The sequence below is a fragment of the Pavona decussata genome, unplaced genomic scaffold (genome assembly GCF_977016875.1).
Source record: "Pavona decussata unplaced genomic scaffold, jaPavDecu1.1 SCAFFOLD_129, whole genome shotgun sequence".
Taxonomy (NCBI): domain Eukaryota; kingdom Metazoa; phylum Cnidaria; class Anthozoa; order Scleractinia; family Agariciidae; genus Pavona; species Pavona decussata.
In genome coordinates, this window is record NW_028145543.1 from 182,034 (window position 1) to 202,973 (window position 20,940).

At 38.3% G+C, this 20,940-nt stretch overlaps 2 protein-coding genes across 2 annotated transcripts; both read right to left on the minus strand.

Annotated features, from left to right (window-relative positions):
- Positions 1 to 1,289: 1,289 nt before the first annotated feature.
- LOC146468762 (uncharacterized) lies at positions 1,290 to 2,283 on the minus strand. The gene has a single exon (XM_085124152.1). The coding sequence runs from the start codon at positions 2,040 to 2,042 to the stop codon at positions 1,446 to 1,448; it is 597 nt and encodes a 198-aa protein (XP_084980278.1). The 5' UTR covers positions 2,043 to 2,283; the 3' UTR covers positions 1,290 to 1,445.
- A 1,159-nt stretch (positions 2,284 to 3,442) lies between these two features.
- LOC146468763 (uncharacterized) lies at positions 3,443 to 6,043 on the minus strand. Its single transcript, XM_085124160.1, has 2 exons — positions 5,440 to 6,043; positions 3,443 to 4,501 (listed from the first exon to the last, which is right to left on the minus strand). Exons 1-2 carry the CDS (start codon positions 5,992 to 5,994, stop codon positions 3,959 to 3,961), a joined length of 1,098 nt encoding a protein of 365 aa, XP_084980286.1. The 5' UTR covers positions 5,995 to 6,043; the 3' UTR covers positions 3,443 to 3,958.
- Positions 6,044 to 20,940: the final 14,897 nt, after the last annotated feature.

The window sequence follows — 20,940 nt, forward strand, 5'->3', positions numbered from 1 at the left end:
TTGATGACGGTATTGAAGAGGTTTTGGTCGAATTACAAGCTGAAGAAAATAGTCAAAAGGATGAGGAGTGCTTGTGTTAGACCGTGAAAAAGGAAATATTTTTTTCAAGGAGAGATAGTTAACGTTTTAATGCAGAACAATTCACCACAAGGCCCGGTTAACTTAGAACATTTAAAACTCTTGTTGTTTTGTTATATGATATGGTGTTAAATTTCTGGCAATCCACGGTTTTTCGAAAATCTCGAAAATTAATAAGAATAAGGTATTTTTGTTTACAGACTGCCAGGGTGGTGCATAAGAGAGCTAACACTGTTTTTTACATCAAATTCTAGTTTTGTTGCTCGTGCTAAATTATTTGATCATTCCCATAAAGATTAAAAGCACAATTCTTGTGAATGGAGCACTAACTCTTTAATGTGACCGCGCTAACTCTTTAATGTGACCGCATCCCGAGTTTTTAAGATTTACTGCTTGTGGATCGTTTAAAATAACTAAAACGCGCCCTCAGTGAGTAGTGTAAATGCGCTTATAAAACGTTTGTTTGGTAATTTTGATCTGAAAGCCACCGTATGATCGTCATTATACGGTCACTTTCAGCGTTGAGGGTATTAGTTACGTACAAATCAATATTAAAAATCAACAATGCCCTAATGTTTTAGAGGCCTATAACTTATTTTACAGATCGAGCAGCGTAGTGCAGATTAAATGTAACACATAGCATTTACGGATGTCAAATTCATCACTTCTGAACTCGGTTGGTTCAATTTTATGTTTTCAATCTACATGTCTTTACGAGAAACGATGGGTGTCATAGATTCATGAAAATTTAATGTGGTATACCACCAACTATCTACCAATTGAGCTGTGAGCTGTAAGGACTGTAAGCTGTAACTGAAGATTGGTGTAATATCTCCCTACCGTGATTCAAAACCTCTGCGATGTGATGTATGTAAAAATAGTCTAAGGTGGTTTATGTATATCCATTACGGCGTTATTGAGTGTACTACATTAAATTTTGAACCGTATGCTTAACTCTTGGCGATAATGAACAAGAAAAATAATAGTTTAAAAATGAACACATCATTGAACAAAACATGGTTCATTTGTAACCCACAGGAACCGAAACAATCATTAAGAATGCACATAACAAAACATATTGGCGATAAAACATCTTCAAATTTGGTGGATATAAGCAAAGTTACTAAAACACTGCCTTGAAAGTCTAACATTTTTATCAGATTGTTGGGTTTTTCTTGTTCTTTTTAATCCTCGACAAAGCTTTGAAACAGTTTACAGTATATTTGCAATTGTTGTTGCAAGATTTTACTTTATGATAATTAATAGACATGGCTTACAAACTAATCTCAATTCAATTGTTTCCATGTGTTTATCCCCACGCACCACTTAGGAACTCTCTTCGAATCACAAATAATTTTATCTCCAAATCACAGGTCCAACAATTCGGCTAGCATTTGATCAAGTTCTTCTTCAGAGGCGCTGGCCTCGAGTTTGGAGCAAGACTTCGCCGTCTTATTTGAACAATTGGGTTGCTTTAATTTCAAATTTAGTTCCTCTTTCTCACAATCAACATCATCCAACTCCTCCATAAGTTTTTCAACCAAAGAGTCTGTGCTTCCCCTTACCCCAGCAGAGCTAATTCTCGATTGCTGGCCGTCGTTCTCCTCTGCACTACTTTCTATAGCTTGAAGTAACTCCTGCAGCTCCGAGTTCCGTTTCTCGACATCCACAAAAAACTGATTAAGTTCCTCGTCTGGTGCAATTTCTCCACCGTCGATGGACTCCCGTTTCTTAGCGTATTTTGACGAAGGATTATACTTATTTCGACTGTCAATTTCCTGCAAAATTCTCTCCATGTCTTCGTCTTTGGCAAAACTGCAAACTCGCGACAGCTTTCTCCCTGACGAGTTCAAAGAATTTTGTTTAAAAATTTTCTTTTCATTCGCCATTGATCGCTGCGAAGTTTTGACAGTTGTATGAATATTCTGTCTAATTTGAGCGGACCGAAACAAAATTGTCTTCATGTCCTCCTAAATAGCGATAATGTTGTCCTCTACGTGTGGAGTGAACGACCGCAGTTTGGTTTTTACTGGCTGCTACCAAATATTATTAATTAGAGGTAGATCGAAGCACTTCCCATGGACGTGACTATTTTTACACCTGCTAGTGTTTGCTAACGAGATTAATTCTATTGCACGACAATGGCTCGCACTTCTCCACTGAAATGCTCTGCCCAATGAAATCGTGAAGTTTCTCTTGCTTCGAAATATGGATGCGAATCATGAAATTACACTTTTCACCTGTTTTTGTCAGCTTACGTCAGTTTAGGCCGGTAATCGTGATGCCTGCAAATCAGGAGATAAATTATTGATCAGTTGTTTTGTCTCTCCATATACAAACGTGTCGGGTTATTTCTTAATTCAAATCGCGAGTACTAACTTGAACGTGTCTCACTGAAAACTACTTTGAACCTGATCTGAAAAAAAAATCGATCTCATAAAAATTTTCAGTGATAGATAGGGAACATTTTTAGTTCCAAATAAAGAAAGAAAGAAAAGAAATGACATGAAGAATATATAAACAAACTAACATGATGGCTGCTGATGCAAATGAAAACCTAAAGCAGGTTTGTAAATAGTTAGGATCTTCGAATATCAAATATCTTTAGGGCATAAAAGATTCATAGCTATTCAAAGCTCAACGTCTGTGAGCCTCGATATCATGGCATCGTCCGAGCGCCCTTCGGTACTGACAAGGTGAAACATAACTGTCGCTTTCAGATCGTGTAGGAATGTTTTGCTTTGATTTAGCTCTTTTTCTAATTTAGGTTTTTCAAAGCTGTTTATGATAAAGTGAAGCCACATGATACATATATGAATATTCATCTCACTCACTCTTTGGTTCCTTCCTTCAGACTTCCTTCCTTCCTTCCTTCCTTCCTTCCTTCCTTCCTTCCTTCCTTCCTTCCTTCCTTCATTCATTCATTCATTCATTCATTCATTCATTCATTCATTCATTCATTCATTCATTCATTCATTGCAAGAATGCTGTTTTTAAAACGACTATTGCAACATTTTCCAAAGCTGACGTCGGCCCGGACTTCCGAAGTGCGAAGTTATAATCCCTGTTCCTAGCCGGAGTAAACAGACGACGTTTAGCGGTGCCACCTGACAGATCTCCTTCTCCCGAAACGATCAGTGCTCGGCACTGCAAAAACGTCGCCTGTCCATAAAGCTTAATCTGATCCGTGATGCCTTTCATTTAAATACTTTAGGAAAGCTAACTTTATTTTTTTAACTAGGCAAATAGCTGTTTGAATTCTAGACTTATATATTACTGTATAGTAGGAACCGTTTAAAATATACTGAAATACTAGTACCAGTTTTCAAACCTCAACCTCTAACTCATGCTCCGCTCCGGGTAGTTAATTAGGATTTGTGGCGAAGCAGAGTGCCCGGTGTCAAATGCCCCGGCCCTGTTTCAGCATCAACTTTCAGATCTAGTTTTTAAGTATCTAAAGCAGTAGTTAAAATCGCAGTTTACAACGTGGAGTGTGGATATATATTTTGCTACTTCGCTCGGTACGTCTTTCTTTTTAGTCTAAACACTGACAGGAGATTAAACCACTTTCAGAACAAAATTGTAAAATGTATGATCCATTTTCAGGCAAAAAAGGTTCAAAAATCATACACATTGGCAGGCACATACCTACAATATAGCTACAATATAGCCCCACCCCTCCCCGGGCACCCATGTAAACGTTCGTATAGCACTCATCTAAGTTCACAACAGCAGTCGTTTAGTAAGTAACAGTTTATTTAGAATGAGCTATTTTTAAAGGACAATGACTAAACAACTCCAGAATCCCAAGCATGAATATAGAGCAGTGGCAACTTCTGTCACAATACTGCTTCTAACAAATTTAAATTAATAACAAGAACTAAATTACCATCTGCAGTAAAGGCGTGCCCGGTTTGAATTCCGGCGCGTTGTATGAGTGTTCAGGGAGACTGGAGGAAGTGTAAAACCTTTTCATAGTTACAGCAATTTCGTTTGTCCCCGACAAACTTTCCTTTGATCTCAAGGTGAAGCTGGTGGACGACTTAAGAGTTCTGCTATTTGTTATGATTTCCTTTGCTACCACAAAATCCTGCGCCGCCATGAGGCAACTACTTGCGAAGTCATCATTTGTAATTTTAAGATGGACGTGTTTTCGTTGACTTGAACACCTGTTGCTGTTTATTTTGCCTCTCGAAGCATTTAAACTCGACCCCTGCTTTTCTACTCGGGATAAACTGGGAGATTTACTCTGGAGTGTGTCAGATAACTCCTTATCCCGTTTTAAGATTGACGAGATACATTTCAGAGGTGGTGTGACCACGCTGTTTGGAAGCAAATTAAAGGTGACCATTTTCTTTGCCGTTCGAGGGATTCCTCCGTAATAGGTCTGATCCACTCGTACAACAAATTTCGAATCGTGACGCTGAAAGGCAAAAACCCTTTAGTTATTATTACTGACTGAGAGGGATACTAGAAGGATTAAATTAGTAGTTTTTCGAGGGATGTGAGGGGTTTGACTTACTTCGGGGGCGAGATTTAGGAATCACGTAAAAAAGGAAGCGATTATTTGGGTCTGTAATGTTTAATTAGGCCATTTTTACGATGCCAAATTCGTCTACATCTACCTACCAGAATTAACCACCTGACAGAATTTTTTCTTTCTCGTTACTTTTGTAATCATAATGGACGCAAACCTGGGGTAATCCACACGGCCAGAGCTTAAAATCGTTTCTCTAATATGAAGCAACTAAGAAAAAGACTACTTGCCCCTGGATGCGATGCCTGTACTTCACAGGGTTCATAGCATACATGGCCTATTGTTACCCCCCCCCCCCCCCCCCTGGATTTCGTGCTTGTTCATTTATACATCTTGGTGAAGAGAGACCGGCAGCCGGTGGAGCAAAGTTCTTTGTTTAACGAAGCAGCACGATGCCTACAATCATGACCTTGTTTTCTTCCTTCTCAAATAGAAGTTGAAATAAGACTTTACTCAAATTCCACCAGGTTACTAACTTAAAAAAGTCTGCTCCAAAATTAACAAAAAGAGCGCGTCTCTGTAATACTGGCTTGACTTGCAGATACAGGCCTTTTTCGCGGCAAGGCAATAGGGTGAATTACGAATAATACTGTAAGTAGCCGTTAGCTATAACTGCAGATCGAAATTTCGACTAAGCCACCATGGACTTCGACTTCGAGAAGTCGCGAATAACGTCCACGTATCTTTGACTTAGTTTCGTCGTATTGTGAATTGGAAATTTAGACAATAAATATATGCGAATTATTTATAGCAGTGGTCAGACGTTTATGTTCCTGCTGTAATGCTCACCAACTAACAAATTTACTTAGTTCCTGTTTTCGTACCTTTTGTATTGGTATACCATCTTCTCCAAATTCGTCCTCCTTGCTTTCGGCTGTAAACAGTCTCGTAACATTAAAATTCCCAATCACTCTCTCGCTTACAAGCTTCTTAAATGTCTCAGTTATTTTGTACATAAGTTCGCCTTCACAAACCCGTATCCTGCCTTTCCATTCACTTTGGTAAACAAACTCCCAAAAGTTATCGGACTTCAAATCCTTAACTGCTACACGACCATCCGCGCTGGTAGGGCTTTCCAAAAACACCTCAGAACAGCTAATTTTCCTAACAACCTCTGTTTCTTCTTCTGGTTGTTTGGCCATTTTTCTTTGACGAAAGCTACGTTGTACAGCCTTTTTATTCTGCTTTGCTCTTGTTGCCAAGTATCTCATCCACATCATCCGTGCTTGTTCTATTTCCTCAGGAGTCGGGTGACCTAAAGACGTTGTTCTAATACTTCCAGTTTTCCTCCTTCCTATCAGGTTACGAGCGTCGTAAAGTTCGTAACTCCTTGTAAAGCAACTGCTGCATACGCAGTTTTTTGGCGAAACGGACAACATTTTGATAATCCCTTGCCTCCTTCACTAGTTAATGCCAGCAACTTTGTTCAGCGCGCGTGATATTCACGTCACAAACCAAAAAAGTTCTTTTCATTCTTCTCCAGCGCGAGCGTATTCGCGCAGCACCTTGCTAAGTAGCGTCAGCTCCGTAAGGTAGTTTATCAGCGTGTAACCGCAAACAGGGAGTAGATCAAAACCCAGAGTAAACCCAACCCAAGCCATTACCCCAAGAGGGCCTCTGGGCAAATGGTCTAGTGTAACCGCAACTATTTTAACATAAAAATAAGCGATGTAAGCAACCAGCGTTAACGGGTGAACACTCTGAAATTCAGGATGTCATTATCAAGTTGTAATGTGTCAAGATCAGTTCATGTTTTCACTTTATTTGTGTACATGAATATATTAAAAGATCATGTATTTAAACAAGAACTGACCCTGGCACTGTTGAACTTGACAATAACATTCGGTAGGTGTCAAACGTTGTTTGCTTTATATGGCTCATTTTTTGTATTAAAATCATCATTATCGTCAACATAATAATAATAATTATCAACATAACGTCAACATAATTATCTTTATTATTATTATTATTATTATTATTATTATTATTATTATTTCTATTACTATTATTATTATTATTATTATTATTATTGTTATTATTATTAAAATGGAATGATAACTTTATTATTTACAAGAATAGAATTTACTTACAGTTTGGTTTCAATTAAAACCTGAATTATTATTATTATTATTATTATTATTATTATTATTATTATTATTATTATTAATTATTATTATTAATTATTATTATTATTATTATTATTATTATTATTATTATTATTATTATTATTATTATTATTATTATTATATAAACTAAATTCGATTTTGAGACGGCATTACGACTTTATATAGACGGCTAATTGGGAGAAAATATATTCCGTATTGGGCGGAGTCGCGAAGCGACAGAGCCCACCATGGAATATATTTTCTCCCAACGCCGTCAATGTAAAGTCGTAATGCCGTCTCAAAATCGAATTTAGTTTTTTATCGCGATACTGACATTTTGTTGGAGAGAGTAAACGGATAAAGTACAAATCGTGCGCTGATTGAAAGAGAAATTCTTACTTCAGTTAAACTGTAGCCGTGGTAATATCCGTGCGCGATTTTTTTTCTCGGGGCGGGTTATTTGAACTTTTTGCTTTACTTTTTACGTCAAAACAAAGAAAATGCAAGAATTTACAGTCCATAAAGCACCTACCATTGATGAAATAGACGAGCTAGTAGGTTTGAACATTTTACCAGCAAATTTTATTGAAAATTTGTTACCGCCGAGATTTAAACAACAACATGAAAACAGTGATGAATAATCCTCACATCCAGAAACAATAATAAAAAGAGCAACCATACTAGTACCCAAAAACGAAAACAGAGCATTGTTATCCTAGCTTAGATGCCGTGGAGATTTAGAAATTTTAAAGAAACCAAGCGGCGAAAAAAAGTACCGAGCGTGCCGTTCGGCGCTACGACAAGAAGATCAAATTGACAGACCTGAGCCATGAAAGAGAACGCGGCAGAGCTCTTGGCGCAATTTTATCTAGAGATAAGAGGCATCAGAAAAGAGACAGATCCTTTTGCTTTGAAAATGACATAATTTATTGGAATTTAAGCTCATTGTTATTTACCGAGGCCGCTTTCACACTCAAGAAAGTCTTTTCAGTAAATTTCTCTTCATCGAATTTATAATCAATCTTTTTCGCTTACCTTCAAGAAAAATGTTGTATCCGCTGTATCATGGTACATGTTCACCACAAAAAAAAAATATTATAACTGGTCCTTGAACAGTGTCAGAAGCTTTGTAAACTCAAATGAAAAGAAATAAACAACACCATCCAACGTCGCATGTTCATTCACAGAAGTAAAATTTTGATCTGTGCGCGCCGAACCCATTGAAGTGCCGTGCTGTCATGCTTACATGAGAGTTTTTGAGCCAATCAGAAACCGTCATTTTGAGACGACATAATCGCAAAATAACGCCTTCTCAGCGCAATTGGAAGATCCCCCAGGATCGCGATAATTATGATTATTTTTAAACAAATCGACTCTTTAAAAGGTGGCACATGATAAACAGCTTTATATTTTCTTGAAATGAAACTTTTCGCTCACTTAACGTTGTAAACGAACGATAAAATCGGCTATGGAATAAAAGGACTCGTTATTCTCCAAAGAGGTGAGTGTGATTTTCAGCTAAAATAGTCAAACAACGCAACACTGTATCGTTGGCATAAACTACTGACACGTTTTACTGGCATACATTTCTAATTTTAGCATTTATTTGTGACAATCTTGACAGAGAACAAACATAAATACCTGAAACAACAGGATATAACGGAAAGACTAAGATATGTGAGTATTTTTTCACTGAAGGACTTTGCAATGAACGTTCGTTAAAAGCGAATGTAAAATTAAAGTGTGATTTCATTTGCATCAAAATAAAGCTTACCCAAAAGTTTATTCGCTTGTTTGGGCAAATTTTTCAAGATCGTTGTTTAGTTCATTTCTGTACTGCTTGTTATGAAATATTACAGGTTTTTTTCCATTTGTTACTGCAATGAGATGTTTGAAGTCTGTTTATACGTTAGTCTAGCCTCCTTTTCTGAGGTTTACGCACGGCTTTCTTGATAAGCAAAATTTACTGGAGAATGACAGTGCTAAGTACGTAGCGCGCGTAGATTGTTCGCAAAGCGGTTTTCCCCTCGAACATCTTAAAAACTTTAAAAAAAATAATAAATAAATAAATAAATAAAAACAGACAAAATAAACATGTTATTGACTGGCTAGGTCTTCTATAAATGCTACTAAAAAAGGAATTGTGGAGCTCCGCTTTTAGGCTTGGCTAAATATTTCATTATGTTATGAATGTTCTAAATGTTCTACTAATAGAAAATGCTTGTCTTGAGTTCCTCTGAAACCATGGTCCTGAGGTACTCGATCGATTGTTTCATCAATCAGTTAGTAGACAGAACCGTTCTTAAAAGCGGAGGTACCCGCGCCGAAGGCGCGCGAGCGATTCACCATAGGTAAGAAAATATAGTAACCTATAGATGCGAGGAATTTTCGTTTTGGTCAGGACGTCACTGTCCGTCCATCCTTATGTACGCAACACTGCAGGACAACCAATGCGAAACGCACAGCAACGCGAGAAAAAAAACGACAGAGCACGAGAAAATTACTCTTTAATAGACGGCACATCAAAAACAGCTTTATAGCGAATACCAGCAGTAAAGACAGTATTTTCCGTTTCAATCGGCCTCTCTGTGCACCTTATGGAAACGGAGTAGTACTTTTTTTGTATTTGGTGTGACGCCACAAATTAAATTCACGCTCGGCGGTGCGTACTAAAAATAACCCCTTCGAATTCATGAACTTTGCTTGAAAACAGTTAGTCATCAGTTGATAAATCATCATAAACACTTTTGTAGGGAAATTCACCCTTAAATACAGAGTAGAGGCCGAGTAGAATTAAAGATAAATTTTCACACGTATTATCCCCAATTTGCAAATACTTTGAAAGCACAAGTGAAAATCAATTTTTAATTACTACGAGGACGCGTTGCGATGACAGTTTTATAACATAGATGGCAAAATTTTCTTAAACCCATTCAAAAGCGTTTACTTAAACAGTTTCGTATATAACTGCGATGATCATTCACTTCATTCGTTATTCAGATTAAGAGTCAATAGCAAAATAGACCATTTCCGATTTACTTTAAACTTCATTATGAAAGCGAAGCTAAGTGCAAAGCTTTCCATGTGAAAATTAGTTTTCTTCGTATATGAAAAACAATTTTCACAATAACAAATACGCAAATCGGCCGAGGGTAAGCCGTTCCTATGTACCGTTGAGCGCGTCGAGGTCTAGGCCTAAGAAGGCCCGCAAGAAAAAGCAATTTCATATTTTAGCAGCCCAGTCAAAAAGTAGCCGGCGAATTTGCCGCCTACAACAAAATATCTCTCGCCTACTTCACACTAAAGTTCATTGATAACAAAAACGAGGTCTCTACTTGTTCAAATAGTAACCAAAGAATAGATACCAACGTTTCTTGTGGTGAATCGAACGGTAAAATCGCGTATATCTACGAACAGCCGCACAGTTTCATGCAAGGATTGGGGCCTTGGAACGCCTTGAACATTATGTGGAAAAAAGAGCCGCATGAACGGTCAGCGGTCAATGATCCTGCAGTTACATTGTTTTACATTGTTGAGAAGTACTTGCTTAATAAGTTATCTTTGCTTTTCCCAAAGAAGCTACTGGTGGAAATAACTGGGATTCAAATGATAGGTCTTCAGTTGTGTTATCTGAAAGCTATCTAAAAGGGGCTGAATCTACCTCCAAAATGCATATGCAACCATTTGAAGCCGATATTTTCAAAATTTTTTTTACCTACTTCTCAAAAACATTTTGACTGGGTTGCATAAGACTTCACACAAACATTGAGAAGTCACTTCTTAATGTTTGTATGAACTCTTATGACCAGAAATAAAAGAGCTTGCATGGACCCTTCTACTTAGTTTCCCTTATGCTTACGCTTGTCCTTGTGCAAGAGGAAACAAAGCCTCAATCACGGAAGTCAAAGTCAATGAAAGAAAATGAAATAAACAGTTTATCAGTTTAAATCGTATTTTAATTGTTGTGTTACTTGAATCCATGTCAACTTAGTCTGGCTGTCACTTATGCTCTGGCTAGCTGCTACAGTATTTGTCTGCGACAAAGTAAAGTACGTATATTTACAGCTCTTGGATAGGACATTTTTTTAATAGCAAACTTACATTAAGCCGCATCCACACGGACAAATTTGTGTGACAACTTTTCCGTCTTAAGTTTTATTTGCCCGTGTGCATGAGAAAACTTACCCGAATTTTATGTGACAAATTCATTTGCTGAAAAACTGACGCACCAGTTTTTGTGACAAATAAAAATTGTCATATGTGACAGTTTGTTCGTGTGCATGACTCGGCACAGAAAATGTGGAATACATTCAGCAAATTAGCAGTGGTTTCCAGGCCTCCTTTCTCCCAATCGAGATGGTGGCGTCAACTAGTGGTTGGACGGATCGAGCAACTTCTGCCTTATTAGAGGCATTAAAAACACGAGAAAGGCTATGGAATACCAAATCCAAGAGTTATAAGAACAAAAATACCAAGAAGAAACATAATGAAATGGTTGAAATACTGAAAGACGATCTTCTCTTACGTTTCTTTCGTCTTTCCACCACGTGAATAATAAGAAATACAGCTATTCCAGCGTCCATTCTTGGTTGTCTTCTCGTTACAGGCGCCATCCTTTTTGTAGCACTTGTTATCTTATATGTCTCGCTGTTCAGAGTCATTTCTGGCACGTATGGAGATTAGTTTTCAATGTATCATTTGTTGCGCCATATATACGTGAAAATATGTTTGTCATAGAAAATTTGCCCGTGTGGATGCTTCTTTAACAAGCATTTTTCAATCGATTATTTTACAACGCTGAATATCTACAGCTAATATATTATCAGTGTTAGCGACTGTCTAGAACAAAGAAACGTGTAAATAATTTTAGCGGCGAATATGTTTACGGCGCAAGAAATTGAAACCGCTGAGCGGAGCGTGTTGAGCGCAGACTGTGAACTGGGGAAGAGGTCTGCAATGAGATGTGTGTCCCTTGTGATAGACATCACAAAGTGTCCCCTAGCCCTAATTCTAACCGAAAACGTTCTGTGAATAATGAAGTCTTATACATATGACAAGTAACTCTGTCTAATGTGAAGCCACACAATCCCGTCATCGGTATCCGAAATCGTCCCCAGACTCCCCAAAGTCGATGGTTTAGTGGAGAATTGATTTTTGTTCAAACACTTGGAACACACAATCACAATCCTAAATGTCGTCCAGTAGAGTCCTTTGATCACTCAAAACAGGCTTTGCTCCCAGCTGATAAGAGATATTCTCGAGTAGTGCCCTCTGTGATTGCAGCTCCGTCCTTAACGTCAAGATACTGCAATGAAGACAAAAGTACTGAAAATTATGAAATATTGCTCTATCTTCTAGAATAAGGGCTTAATTGTTGGGTTTCATGTGTCTGCTATCGCTTAATGATAAGTATCCCATAATGAATTACACTATAGCGGTGGGCATCCCGTCATTGTTTTAACTTCTCACGTTACATAACTGCTTTTGTGTACTACGGAATTTGAAGAGGGAAAGGGAAGGGAGAGGAAGGGAGTTGAAAATTCTCTAATCGGTTTAACGGAATGTTTAGTACAGTTTCTTTTACGCTGCGGCTCAAATTAATAGTATAATGGAACCTCTTCTTACGGAAAACTCTTTAATAGGGACACCTCTCTATTACGGACAGTTAACTAGGTCCCTGAGAGACCGAAATCCATATAAAACCTACTTCTCTAAAACGGACATCTCAATAATGCGAACACTTATTCCTGTCCCCTAGGCTTGGTTTCCGTAATAAAGAGGTTCGACTGTAACATAGCCCTACTGCACATCTATTATCCCGTCATGGGAAAACTAAGTTAATGTAGAAAACCGCGACTGCCGATTAGGCGTGCCTAGTGCAGCAAAATGTAAAGATAAGACGGCAACCGCCACCAGGGGAGGTGGGAGGAGCGAAACCTTCACGTCACCCGCACCGCACACCGTTGAACTGGTCGAAAAGGCAATAAAACCAAGATATTTAAAGCGAGGGTCACCATGCATAATAGTTTATTCTTTCCCGTGCCACGGGCTAATTATGTATGCAGTGAGAATAGTGATATCTAAAAGACCTTGAAACCGTCTTACGGCTAAAATAAAAATTAGCCTTTTTCACGGTTGAAGGTTAAATTTTCAAGCTCAAGCACAATCTGAGGCTTATTCACCTGTCTTTATGCTCGTTCAATTGTCCCTGTATGATCGCCATCTGGTCTTCATTTTTGTTTTGAGTATTAGCTGGCAATTGTAATTGGGCATAGTCTATCAGACCCAAGTACCACTTAAATTAAAAAAAATATGCGGGAGAATTTCAGACGAATGGTTCACTATTTTGACTCAAAATAGCTCACAATTTACTACATTAGGCTACAATGCGAGTTTTTTTTTTTTTTTAATTAATAAATAGGCCATTTCCGAGTTGCTGTGAACCTCATTATGAAAGCGAGGCTAAGTGCAAGGTTTTTATTATGCAAACTAGTTTTCATACGAAAAGCTCTGACCACCCTAGCTTCTTCATTCAAGAAACGAAAAGGAAAGATGTTCATTAGTAAACTGCATTCCCCTTTATCCTGGGTCTCAACGTTCTGCGCAATGGTTGAACGCCCATAACACTTTAGCTTAAGCTAATACTGCTAACTTCAAAACAGTCTTTTGAGCTCATTTTTTTGGTCCATGTTAATTATTTCCCTTGGAGTTTTATTTTCTGATCTCGTCCAATTTTGCCGTCAAACAGCGGGAGAAAGAGCAAGGCGGATCGCGGCGGGAGAAACAAATCGACTCTTTTAGCAGCTTTTAGAGGCGGCACTTCATAAACAGCGGCCGAATCTTGAAGAGAAATTATAATTTTACTCTAATCCGGCGCGATGAAATGAAATTAAGATGCGATGGATTTTTCCTCTTGAAGTGAAACTTAACGTTGTAAACGAACGAAAAAATCAGCAATCGAATAAAAATACTGGTTATTCTCCAAAGAGGCGAGTATATTCATGTGACTTTGTTGACAAAACTTTGCTGTTTTTGCAAGATATTTTTTTCTTGTAGTGTTGACACTGCAACTTGTTTAAACTCAAGGCAGCCTTTTGAGCTCATTTTTCGGTCCATGCTCGTTATTTCCCTTGGAGTTTTATTTTCTAATCTCAACCCATTTTGCTTCATTTAAAAAAAATTGATTCTGAGCTAAAATAGTCAGTCAAACAAACGTCTCCCAACATTGTATCGTTGGCATAAACTACTTTCCATACATTTGTCTGTAAAGCGAACCAGCCGTGAACTGCTACTAAACAAAGTTCGCGGGAAAAAAATACAGGAAAATGTATGGAAAGTTCAAAACACGACTGGACACTTTCTGGCACAGTTACATTCCTCCAATTTTTTTTCTTAAAATCCTTTTCCTTATGCCAAAAGTTTCTAATTCATGAATTTTTCAGCGACAATGTTTTATGAAAATTATTTGCCATCGGATTTCTATTTCAAGCCTGTTTGCCTACTCGTCAAAATGGCGTCGAAAACCGTTATAAGGCCTATATTTACATGTCAGTTTTGATGTCGACAATGAGATTTCAGAGTTCTAGTAGAAATTTCCCTAGTTTATTGACGGTATAAAACTATTAATTTTCTTTACATTACAGCACTAGTATTTCAAGAATAACAATTGTCTCTCAAGTATTTTGAATCTATTTTTTTGTCAGTTAATGCGTCTTTTTCGGAAAGATTTCCAGAGAAATGTTCTACATTCCATTCAAATGCCGAGCAGTTACAAAGGATTCGAGCGCATGTTTATTTCATTCTTGGAAATAATAGTCACGCGTGACATGGATTGACTGTAACAAACGAGCACGATCAAGGAAGGCGGCGGGGGTGTTCATAGTAAGTTCATGCACATTCTAGTTCAAGAATTTGTTAGTTTAAGGAAATATATTGTCTCGTATCTTATATTTTTTGCCTCATTTCGTTTCTTAGAAGAATAAAAGGTGGTCAATTCACGGAACCAATGTCCGCCAGAATACGGAACTGCATCGAGTGTTGTCACCGATGACCTATCCTAAGCTAGTAAGCTTTAGAGACTTAACTGTTTTAAATTAGCTTTAATCCTTATTTGACCCACAAATGACCTGTGATGTTGAAAAGAAAAAAAAGAAAAAAAGAGACCCCGACCCCGGCCCCGGCCCCGCGTTTTACTGACACCCCAACGACATATCCGCGGCTCCGTCGTTGCTGATGCCTAGTTCCAGTTGTATGTACTCCGAGTCATCTAACATATTCAGTGTTGACATCCGAGGGATATATTTTCAAGACAGATCTTTGTTGTCGTCGATTCTAATCTGTGGTTGGTCCATTAACTGAAATGAAAAACATACTGTGAATATAATTGTGTTGATTTAATTAAATTATGCAGCCCGGCATTTGTTGTCTCTGCAGGTATTTAAAGATTATATTGTAAATGCAGCCTAAAGATATCTAAAAAATTATAGTGTTAATGCAGCTCATGTTCATAACAATCAAAACTAACTGTAAAAGACTTAACTTTTAATGGAAACCGACATCAAATTGGAATAAAACTGAAATTTTCGTCCCCTGAAAAGTGAATATGGGGGAATTATGAAGGTTAGATGGGAACTATTAAGAAAAAGCATTAATTCTTGACAGCAGTACTTTTTTATTGACACAAAAATCCTAGCGGATGTCCTATTTTAAAATCCAAAATAAAAATCGTATTTCCGACTTGCATGAGAAATAATTTGGGAAACCCCAAACACACTTGATTGAACTTATTGGTAGTTACTAGTAATGCAACAAATATTTCTCTTACGAGGACAATTCAATCAACGTACCCTTATGTGCTGTCCTGATGTTTTAAAATCTGTAACGCGTGGGCAGAAAACTAGAGAAATAATAAGCCTGTCTTAACTTTTGGTGCGATTTGGATCGTAGTCGGTCTTTGTCGTACGACCAATCTTAATGGACATCGCAGGGCGTTGGATGTTGATGTACTTATAGAAAGCTGTTGTTCGAAAAACAGCTTTTGAAAAACAATTGTTTCAAAGCAGTTTTGAAAAAACAACGTTGCCTTGTGCAACAATTGTTTTAGTCAGTATTGTACTGGTATGCGTACGATATGGGACTTAGATTTTTGTTTTCTTGGTTCGTTTGTTTTTCTTTTTATTGTTTGGTAATTTGTTTTTGGGTGCAGTGTCGTAGGTTTAACAAGTAATGTTTGTGACCACAGGTAATTCAGTTGTGTGTTGTTGCGGGCGTTACCAAGATGGACGAGAGCAGCAGCAATGAAGAGGTTTTTGTGACTCAAAATTACTTCTAGTAAGAAATCTTAGAACCCAAATCATACATTAATTGTATCGTTGATGAAATACCAGATATTGTCAAGTTTGATACAGGAAATTTATGCGCAGAAGATTTGAATGAAAAAGTGGTGGAGCAAAGGTGCAGGAGAAACTAATTGAATCGTGCGAAGCTTCAAGAGTCCATAGAAACATTTCTATCAATGATGATGACGAACTTGAGAAGAGGAAGGAATCGCGAAGCCGCGCAATACGCAAATTAGCTATCGGACGTCGCGGGCAGTGCACGCGTGGTGTATATGGGCAGAGGAGCGAAATGAGATGATGGGAATCATTAGAGACAGTGGAACATAGGCTCGATTACCAGCCGCTGGGAGCGGCGGAAAACGAGCGTAGGTGGAACACTTCCCAAAGTGAATCCCGACGTTTTTAACATCACTGAAAACGACTAACTGAACTATTGGCTGAGAAAATGGGTTGTAGAAGTTCGTGAGAAAAAGCTAAGGATCTGACATGGAGTGTTTACCCACCCAGAGCACTCTTTATCAGCTTTGCTGTGTTCTTCAGCGACCTCTGCGAGACAACGGACGGCCTGAGCTAAATGCCGGGGCTAAATGTGTTCACGGATCCATCATTTAAGCGTTTTTAGGACTATCTCGACGCCGAGATGAAACATTTGATAGGCTTAGGTGTTGGCTCGAAGGTAGAGGAAGCACACGCATTTTCGGAAGACGAAGAAAACAAGCTTCGGGATCTCGGTCTGTTAGGAGACTCATCACCTGAAATGAGGGATTTATTATGTATAAATCCCTCATCGATAGCCACAAGTTCAGTTCATCAGCCTCGCTCTTCCCTGTTACGTTATCAATCTCTCCCCAGACTTTCAGTTAGTTTAATGTTCAACGGGTCTGTACGTAAAATAAAGGTTGTTGAATAACAAAAGAAAACGTGTCAATCATGAAATAATTTGGGTTAAATAATATATTAAAACCGTCAGCTTACGAAAAAATACATTCTAAACACTGACATGCCTTCAGAAAACTGAAAATGTTTTCCCCCATAGAAAGCAACGTAAGGTTAATTACGGAATAACTGATTTTTCTTGACCTGTCTTCCACGAAACAGTTCGCGACACGAAGATAAAATTCACTCTCTGGCAAAAATGATCAACGCCTGTTCATACTGAAATGGCTTTTTCAATCTTAAAAGCCATTGTCAATAACTTTCGAGAATCCGGCGACAAAAGCGAAAATTCGAATTTCTTTTTCTTTGCCCAAAAACACCCTTTTGGTGAACTATTTTCAAAAATAATTTTCAAAAGTTCCAGCAAATTTTTATTTTGGCAAAAATTGGGAAAGTTCGAAATTGGCCAAAACGTGCCCAATGGCCCGATTGAAATTATGCAAATTAGTACATTTTCAAAACTCTCGTTCAAGACAAGGCAACGTTTTCTCGAGTTGATACTTTCACAATCGTTTTTACATCCCTTGTGCTTGCTTCCAAACTATATTTTATCTCGACCTGAACATTCTTCCATTTGAAGTTGTCCACGTAAAGAATACAATGTTTGCTATTCCTTAGATAGAGTGATTTTTGCCATATTTCAGATCACCATATCATCGGGGGTATACGAATATACTGGTAATGAAATAACTCTTTTGAACGGGCAATTTTTCTTATTCATCATGTTAAAATATTTAGTTTGGCCCGTGAAAAGCGAGCGCGCTAGGTCGAGATGTGTGGAATGCACTTTGACACAATTCGCCATTTCAGTACTTCATGTTCCTGCTGTTAGGCCCCGTTTATATGGAGAAAAGTTGTCCCGGGTAGAAGGGTCACCCGCCTACCCGAGCTACCCTGGGCGAGCCAACTTTTCCTACATTTCCTTACAAAACTTGGCGAACCGTTTACATGAGAAACAAAAAGTTGGCTCGGCTAGAAGGGTGACCCGCCTAGCCGGGTCACCCTTTTGCGATGGTAGGGCCGGGCCAACTTTTCTCCATATAAACACTTTGGCTCGCCTAGCCGGGTCAACCCCGTCAAGGCGAGACAATCAGAGCATGCGCGAGCTCTGTTGTCATTGGGAATGTGCGAGTTCAATGCCACCGACTTCAACGCCGACAAAGTCAAATTATATGAAAAGGTATATAAATCATTTGGCGTTTAGTGTTATCAAGTCATGCCACAACAAACGCTTGTATCTCAGTTTTGTGTGATTACGGACTTAACGACAGGCGAAATTCAACGCGAAAAGAACTTGAAGTGTCACGCGGTTAGATTCAGTCAACCACGACTTGTGTAGCCTTCGCAAACCGATTTTGCCCGGCAAGTTTTAACTTCAGAATTGTTTAACTTGGTTTCAAAAACCATAGGAACCAGAATTTCTTGGGTATAAAAAGGCAACGTTTGTAAACTTAAGAAAAACAACCGATTTGATTTGCAGACTTCGAGGCGGTTTTTTTTTTTTCGCATGTTTTCATGATCTCTAGACGGTCAGCTTGGCTCGGGCAAAAGGGTCAACTTTTTTCTCATATAAACGCTCGCTAAAGTTGACTCGGCTGGGAGGGTGACCCTCTTGCCCGGGACAACTTTTCTCCATATAAACGGGGCCTTACTTTGCACGTGTCAATACAGTTCACGGAAGCTTTTACATAAAAGCCAAGGTCTCTGGTTTCTTTTCATGCTTTTATACACTTAAATAGCTAGCTTTAAACTTGAGTGCTCCCCATATTAGCATTAAGTTATCAAATGATACTTTTCAGGTGAAATTTTCGAGTTTATATTGGGCCGTTCAGCGAGATGAAGGAGCCGTTCCCAGGGAAATAACTTGAAATCAGTGAAATTAATACCCTGTCTCTCATATCATGCTACACTTCCAAACTACCGTTATTTTTAAGCTAGAAAGGGTAAATGCTCCCTTTTTACGTGACCTAAAACAAAATTTGCCTAAAATATTACGAATGAAGTCCACCGCAAGAAAAAACTGAAAAAATCGCGCACCGACGTAAATGTAAACATCAGCCGTTTCTCAACTTGCCACATGGATGAAACGCGTCTGTTGTTTTACCTCTGTATACATTTATGACCAGAAAGTAGAAACAAAAATTCTTCTCTATGCCCATCTGTATAAATACACTTGCCAACCAAGGTTTTTTTTTCTCTGCGTGTTTGTCGAAAATACTGAAGAATATATAGTGCAATATTGTCAGTACTGACCACTTGACTCATTCACAGCCGGATAACACGACATAAAGAAATGCTCTTACTTGTCTGTTATCATTACTCACATTATTTCTGGCGATATCACATCCCCGATGCAAGGCTGAAAATTGTCTCAAATTCCGCATATTAGAAATTCAAAGTTTTGAACAACGAGAATAACTTTCATTGCGTGACAACTGAAATGTGATACACAAGCGCGCGAAAAGCACAGGAATAAACAGTGCGAAAATAATTTTTGAAATTACGAGAAGAAATTGAGGCAAGTCAAGGTCTGCAAGGTATATTTAATGGACTGAAACGGTTATTCAATGCAATAAGGACATTCACCATCAATGGAACGAAAAAAAAAAAGGAATTCTTTTCAGGTTAACTTGTTAAAATACAATTGCAGTCAAACCTAGCTTTAATTTCTGTTTGAGATGGGTCGCTGATGGTAATAAAATGTTAACTGGAAATACACAACATTATTCTGCATTATTGCTGACGGAAGGGCTGATGGAATACGATAAGAGTTTAACCTTAATTTATAGTCCGACTTTGAGGAATTTAAATGCTCTTACTTGCCTGCAGCCCAGATATTTGTAGTAGATCACATGTGACGGCGTCAGATTCTTTGTAAATCAAGCAAAATTTTTTGTCCTCTCCTTACTCAATCCTACTCTAAGCCAGTTGTCACTCGACTCAGGTTGCGTGACAAGTATTATCGGGGTTACACCAGTAGGACAAGTCCCAACATTTGCCCATGAAAAGAAAAAAAAAATGAAGTAGGACTAAAATTCCAAAATAAGAAAGGTAAAAATCCTGAACAAAACCACCGCAACTGAGATTTTTCCTTTGTCTTGTTTCATTTTATTTTCTTTTGCTGTGTTTTTGCTATTATTTGGTAGGATATAGGAGGGAAGGGAGATTGGGTAGGGGTAGAACATGGCAGTCAAAACTCAAGTTGACCAAAAGCATAAAGCAAATGCATTTGGTGATGATTGTTAACAAACACGCTACTAAGTATAGTATGCAGGTTCCTTCCCTCTCAGAGGTAGTTGAGAGAGATAGGTTTCTGAAACTCTAGTAGGCAGCCGCACTTACGTCGATAATGAAGTAGGTAATGAAATCTACTTTCAGGGAAATAAGACTCTGATAGCTTAATGGTCAAATTTATGAAAGGCAATTAAACCTAAATTGAGGACACGTCAGCACCTGAAAGAGGTTGAGAATTTTATTCCTCTTACTAACCGAGTTTGAGGTTCGTACTGTAAGCTACGGACCGAGTTTTTTTCCGTTGATTTATGGCCCAAGCGCGGACCGCGCGGGCCATAAATCAACGGGAAAAAAACGAGGATCGGTAGCTTACAGTACGGACTGAGAAAACGAGGTTAGTAAGATATTTATTATATCTCTAAGGTTAAACGGGCGCGCGCGAAATGAAACTAGTTGAAGTTTAGCGGGCCGTATAGTGAAATACGGCCCGCAAAATTGACCAATTACACAGCGCGTACTAACTGAGAGATGTAATAAAAGATCTTATTTTCTAGCACTCGCACTAGTGTCAAAGGACAAGGGGCACGACTGGTATTTCTCAGATTTTTGTGTTCGGTCATAAAGACGGTGTTATCTCTTTCGGACCGTCAGAAATCAGATAGCTAAGAAAATAATTTAAAGATCTTTCTTCACTTACCTTTATTCCATAACT

Excerpts from the sequence above, each read along its gene's own strand:
- LOC146468762 (XM_085124152.1), bottom strand. The coding sequence starts at position 2,042 with ATGAAGACAATTTTGTTTCGGTCCGCTCAAATTAGACAGAATATTCAT.
- LOC146468763 (XM_085124160.1), bottom strand. The coding sequence starts at position 5,994 with ATGTTGTCCGTTTCGCCAAAAAACTGCGTATGCAGCAGTTGCTTTACA. Across the intron at positions 4,502-5,439 it reads ATGGTATACCAATACAAAAG|CGTCACGATTCGAAATTTGT; the intron begins GTACGAAAACAG and ends TTTGCCTTTCAG.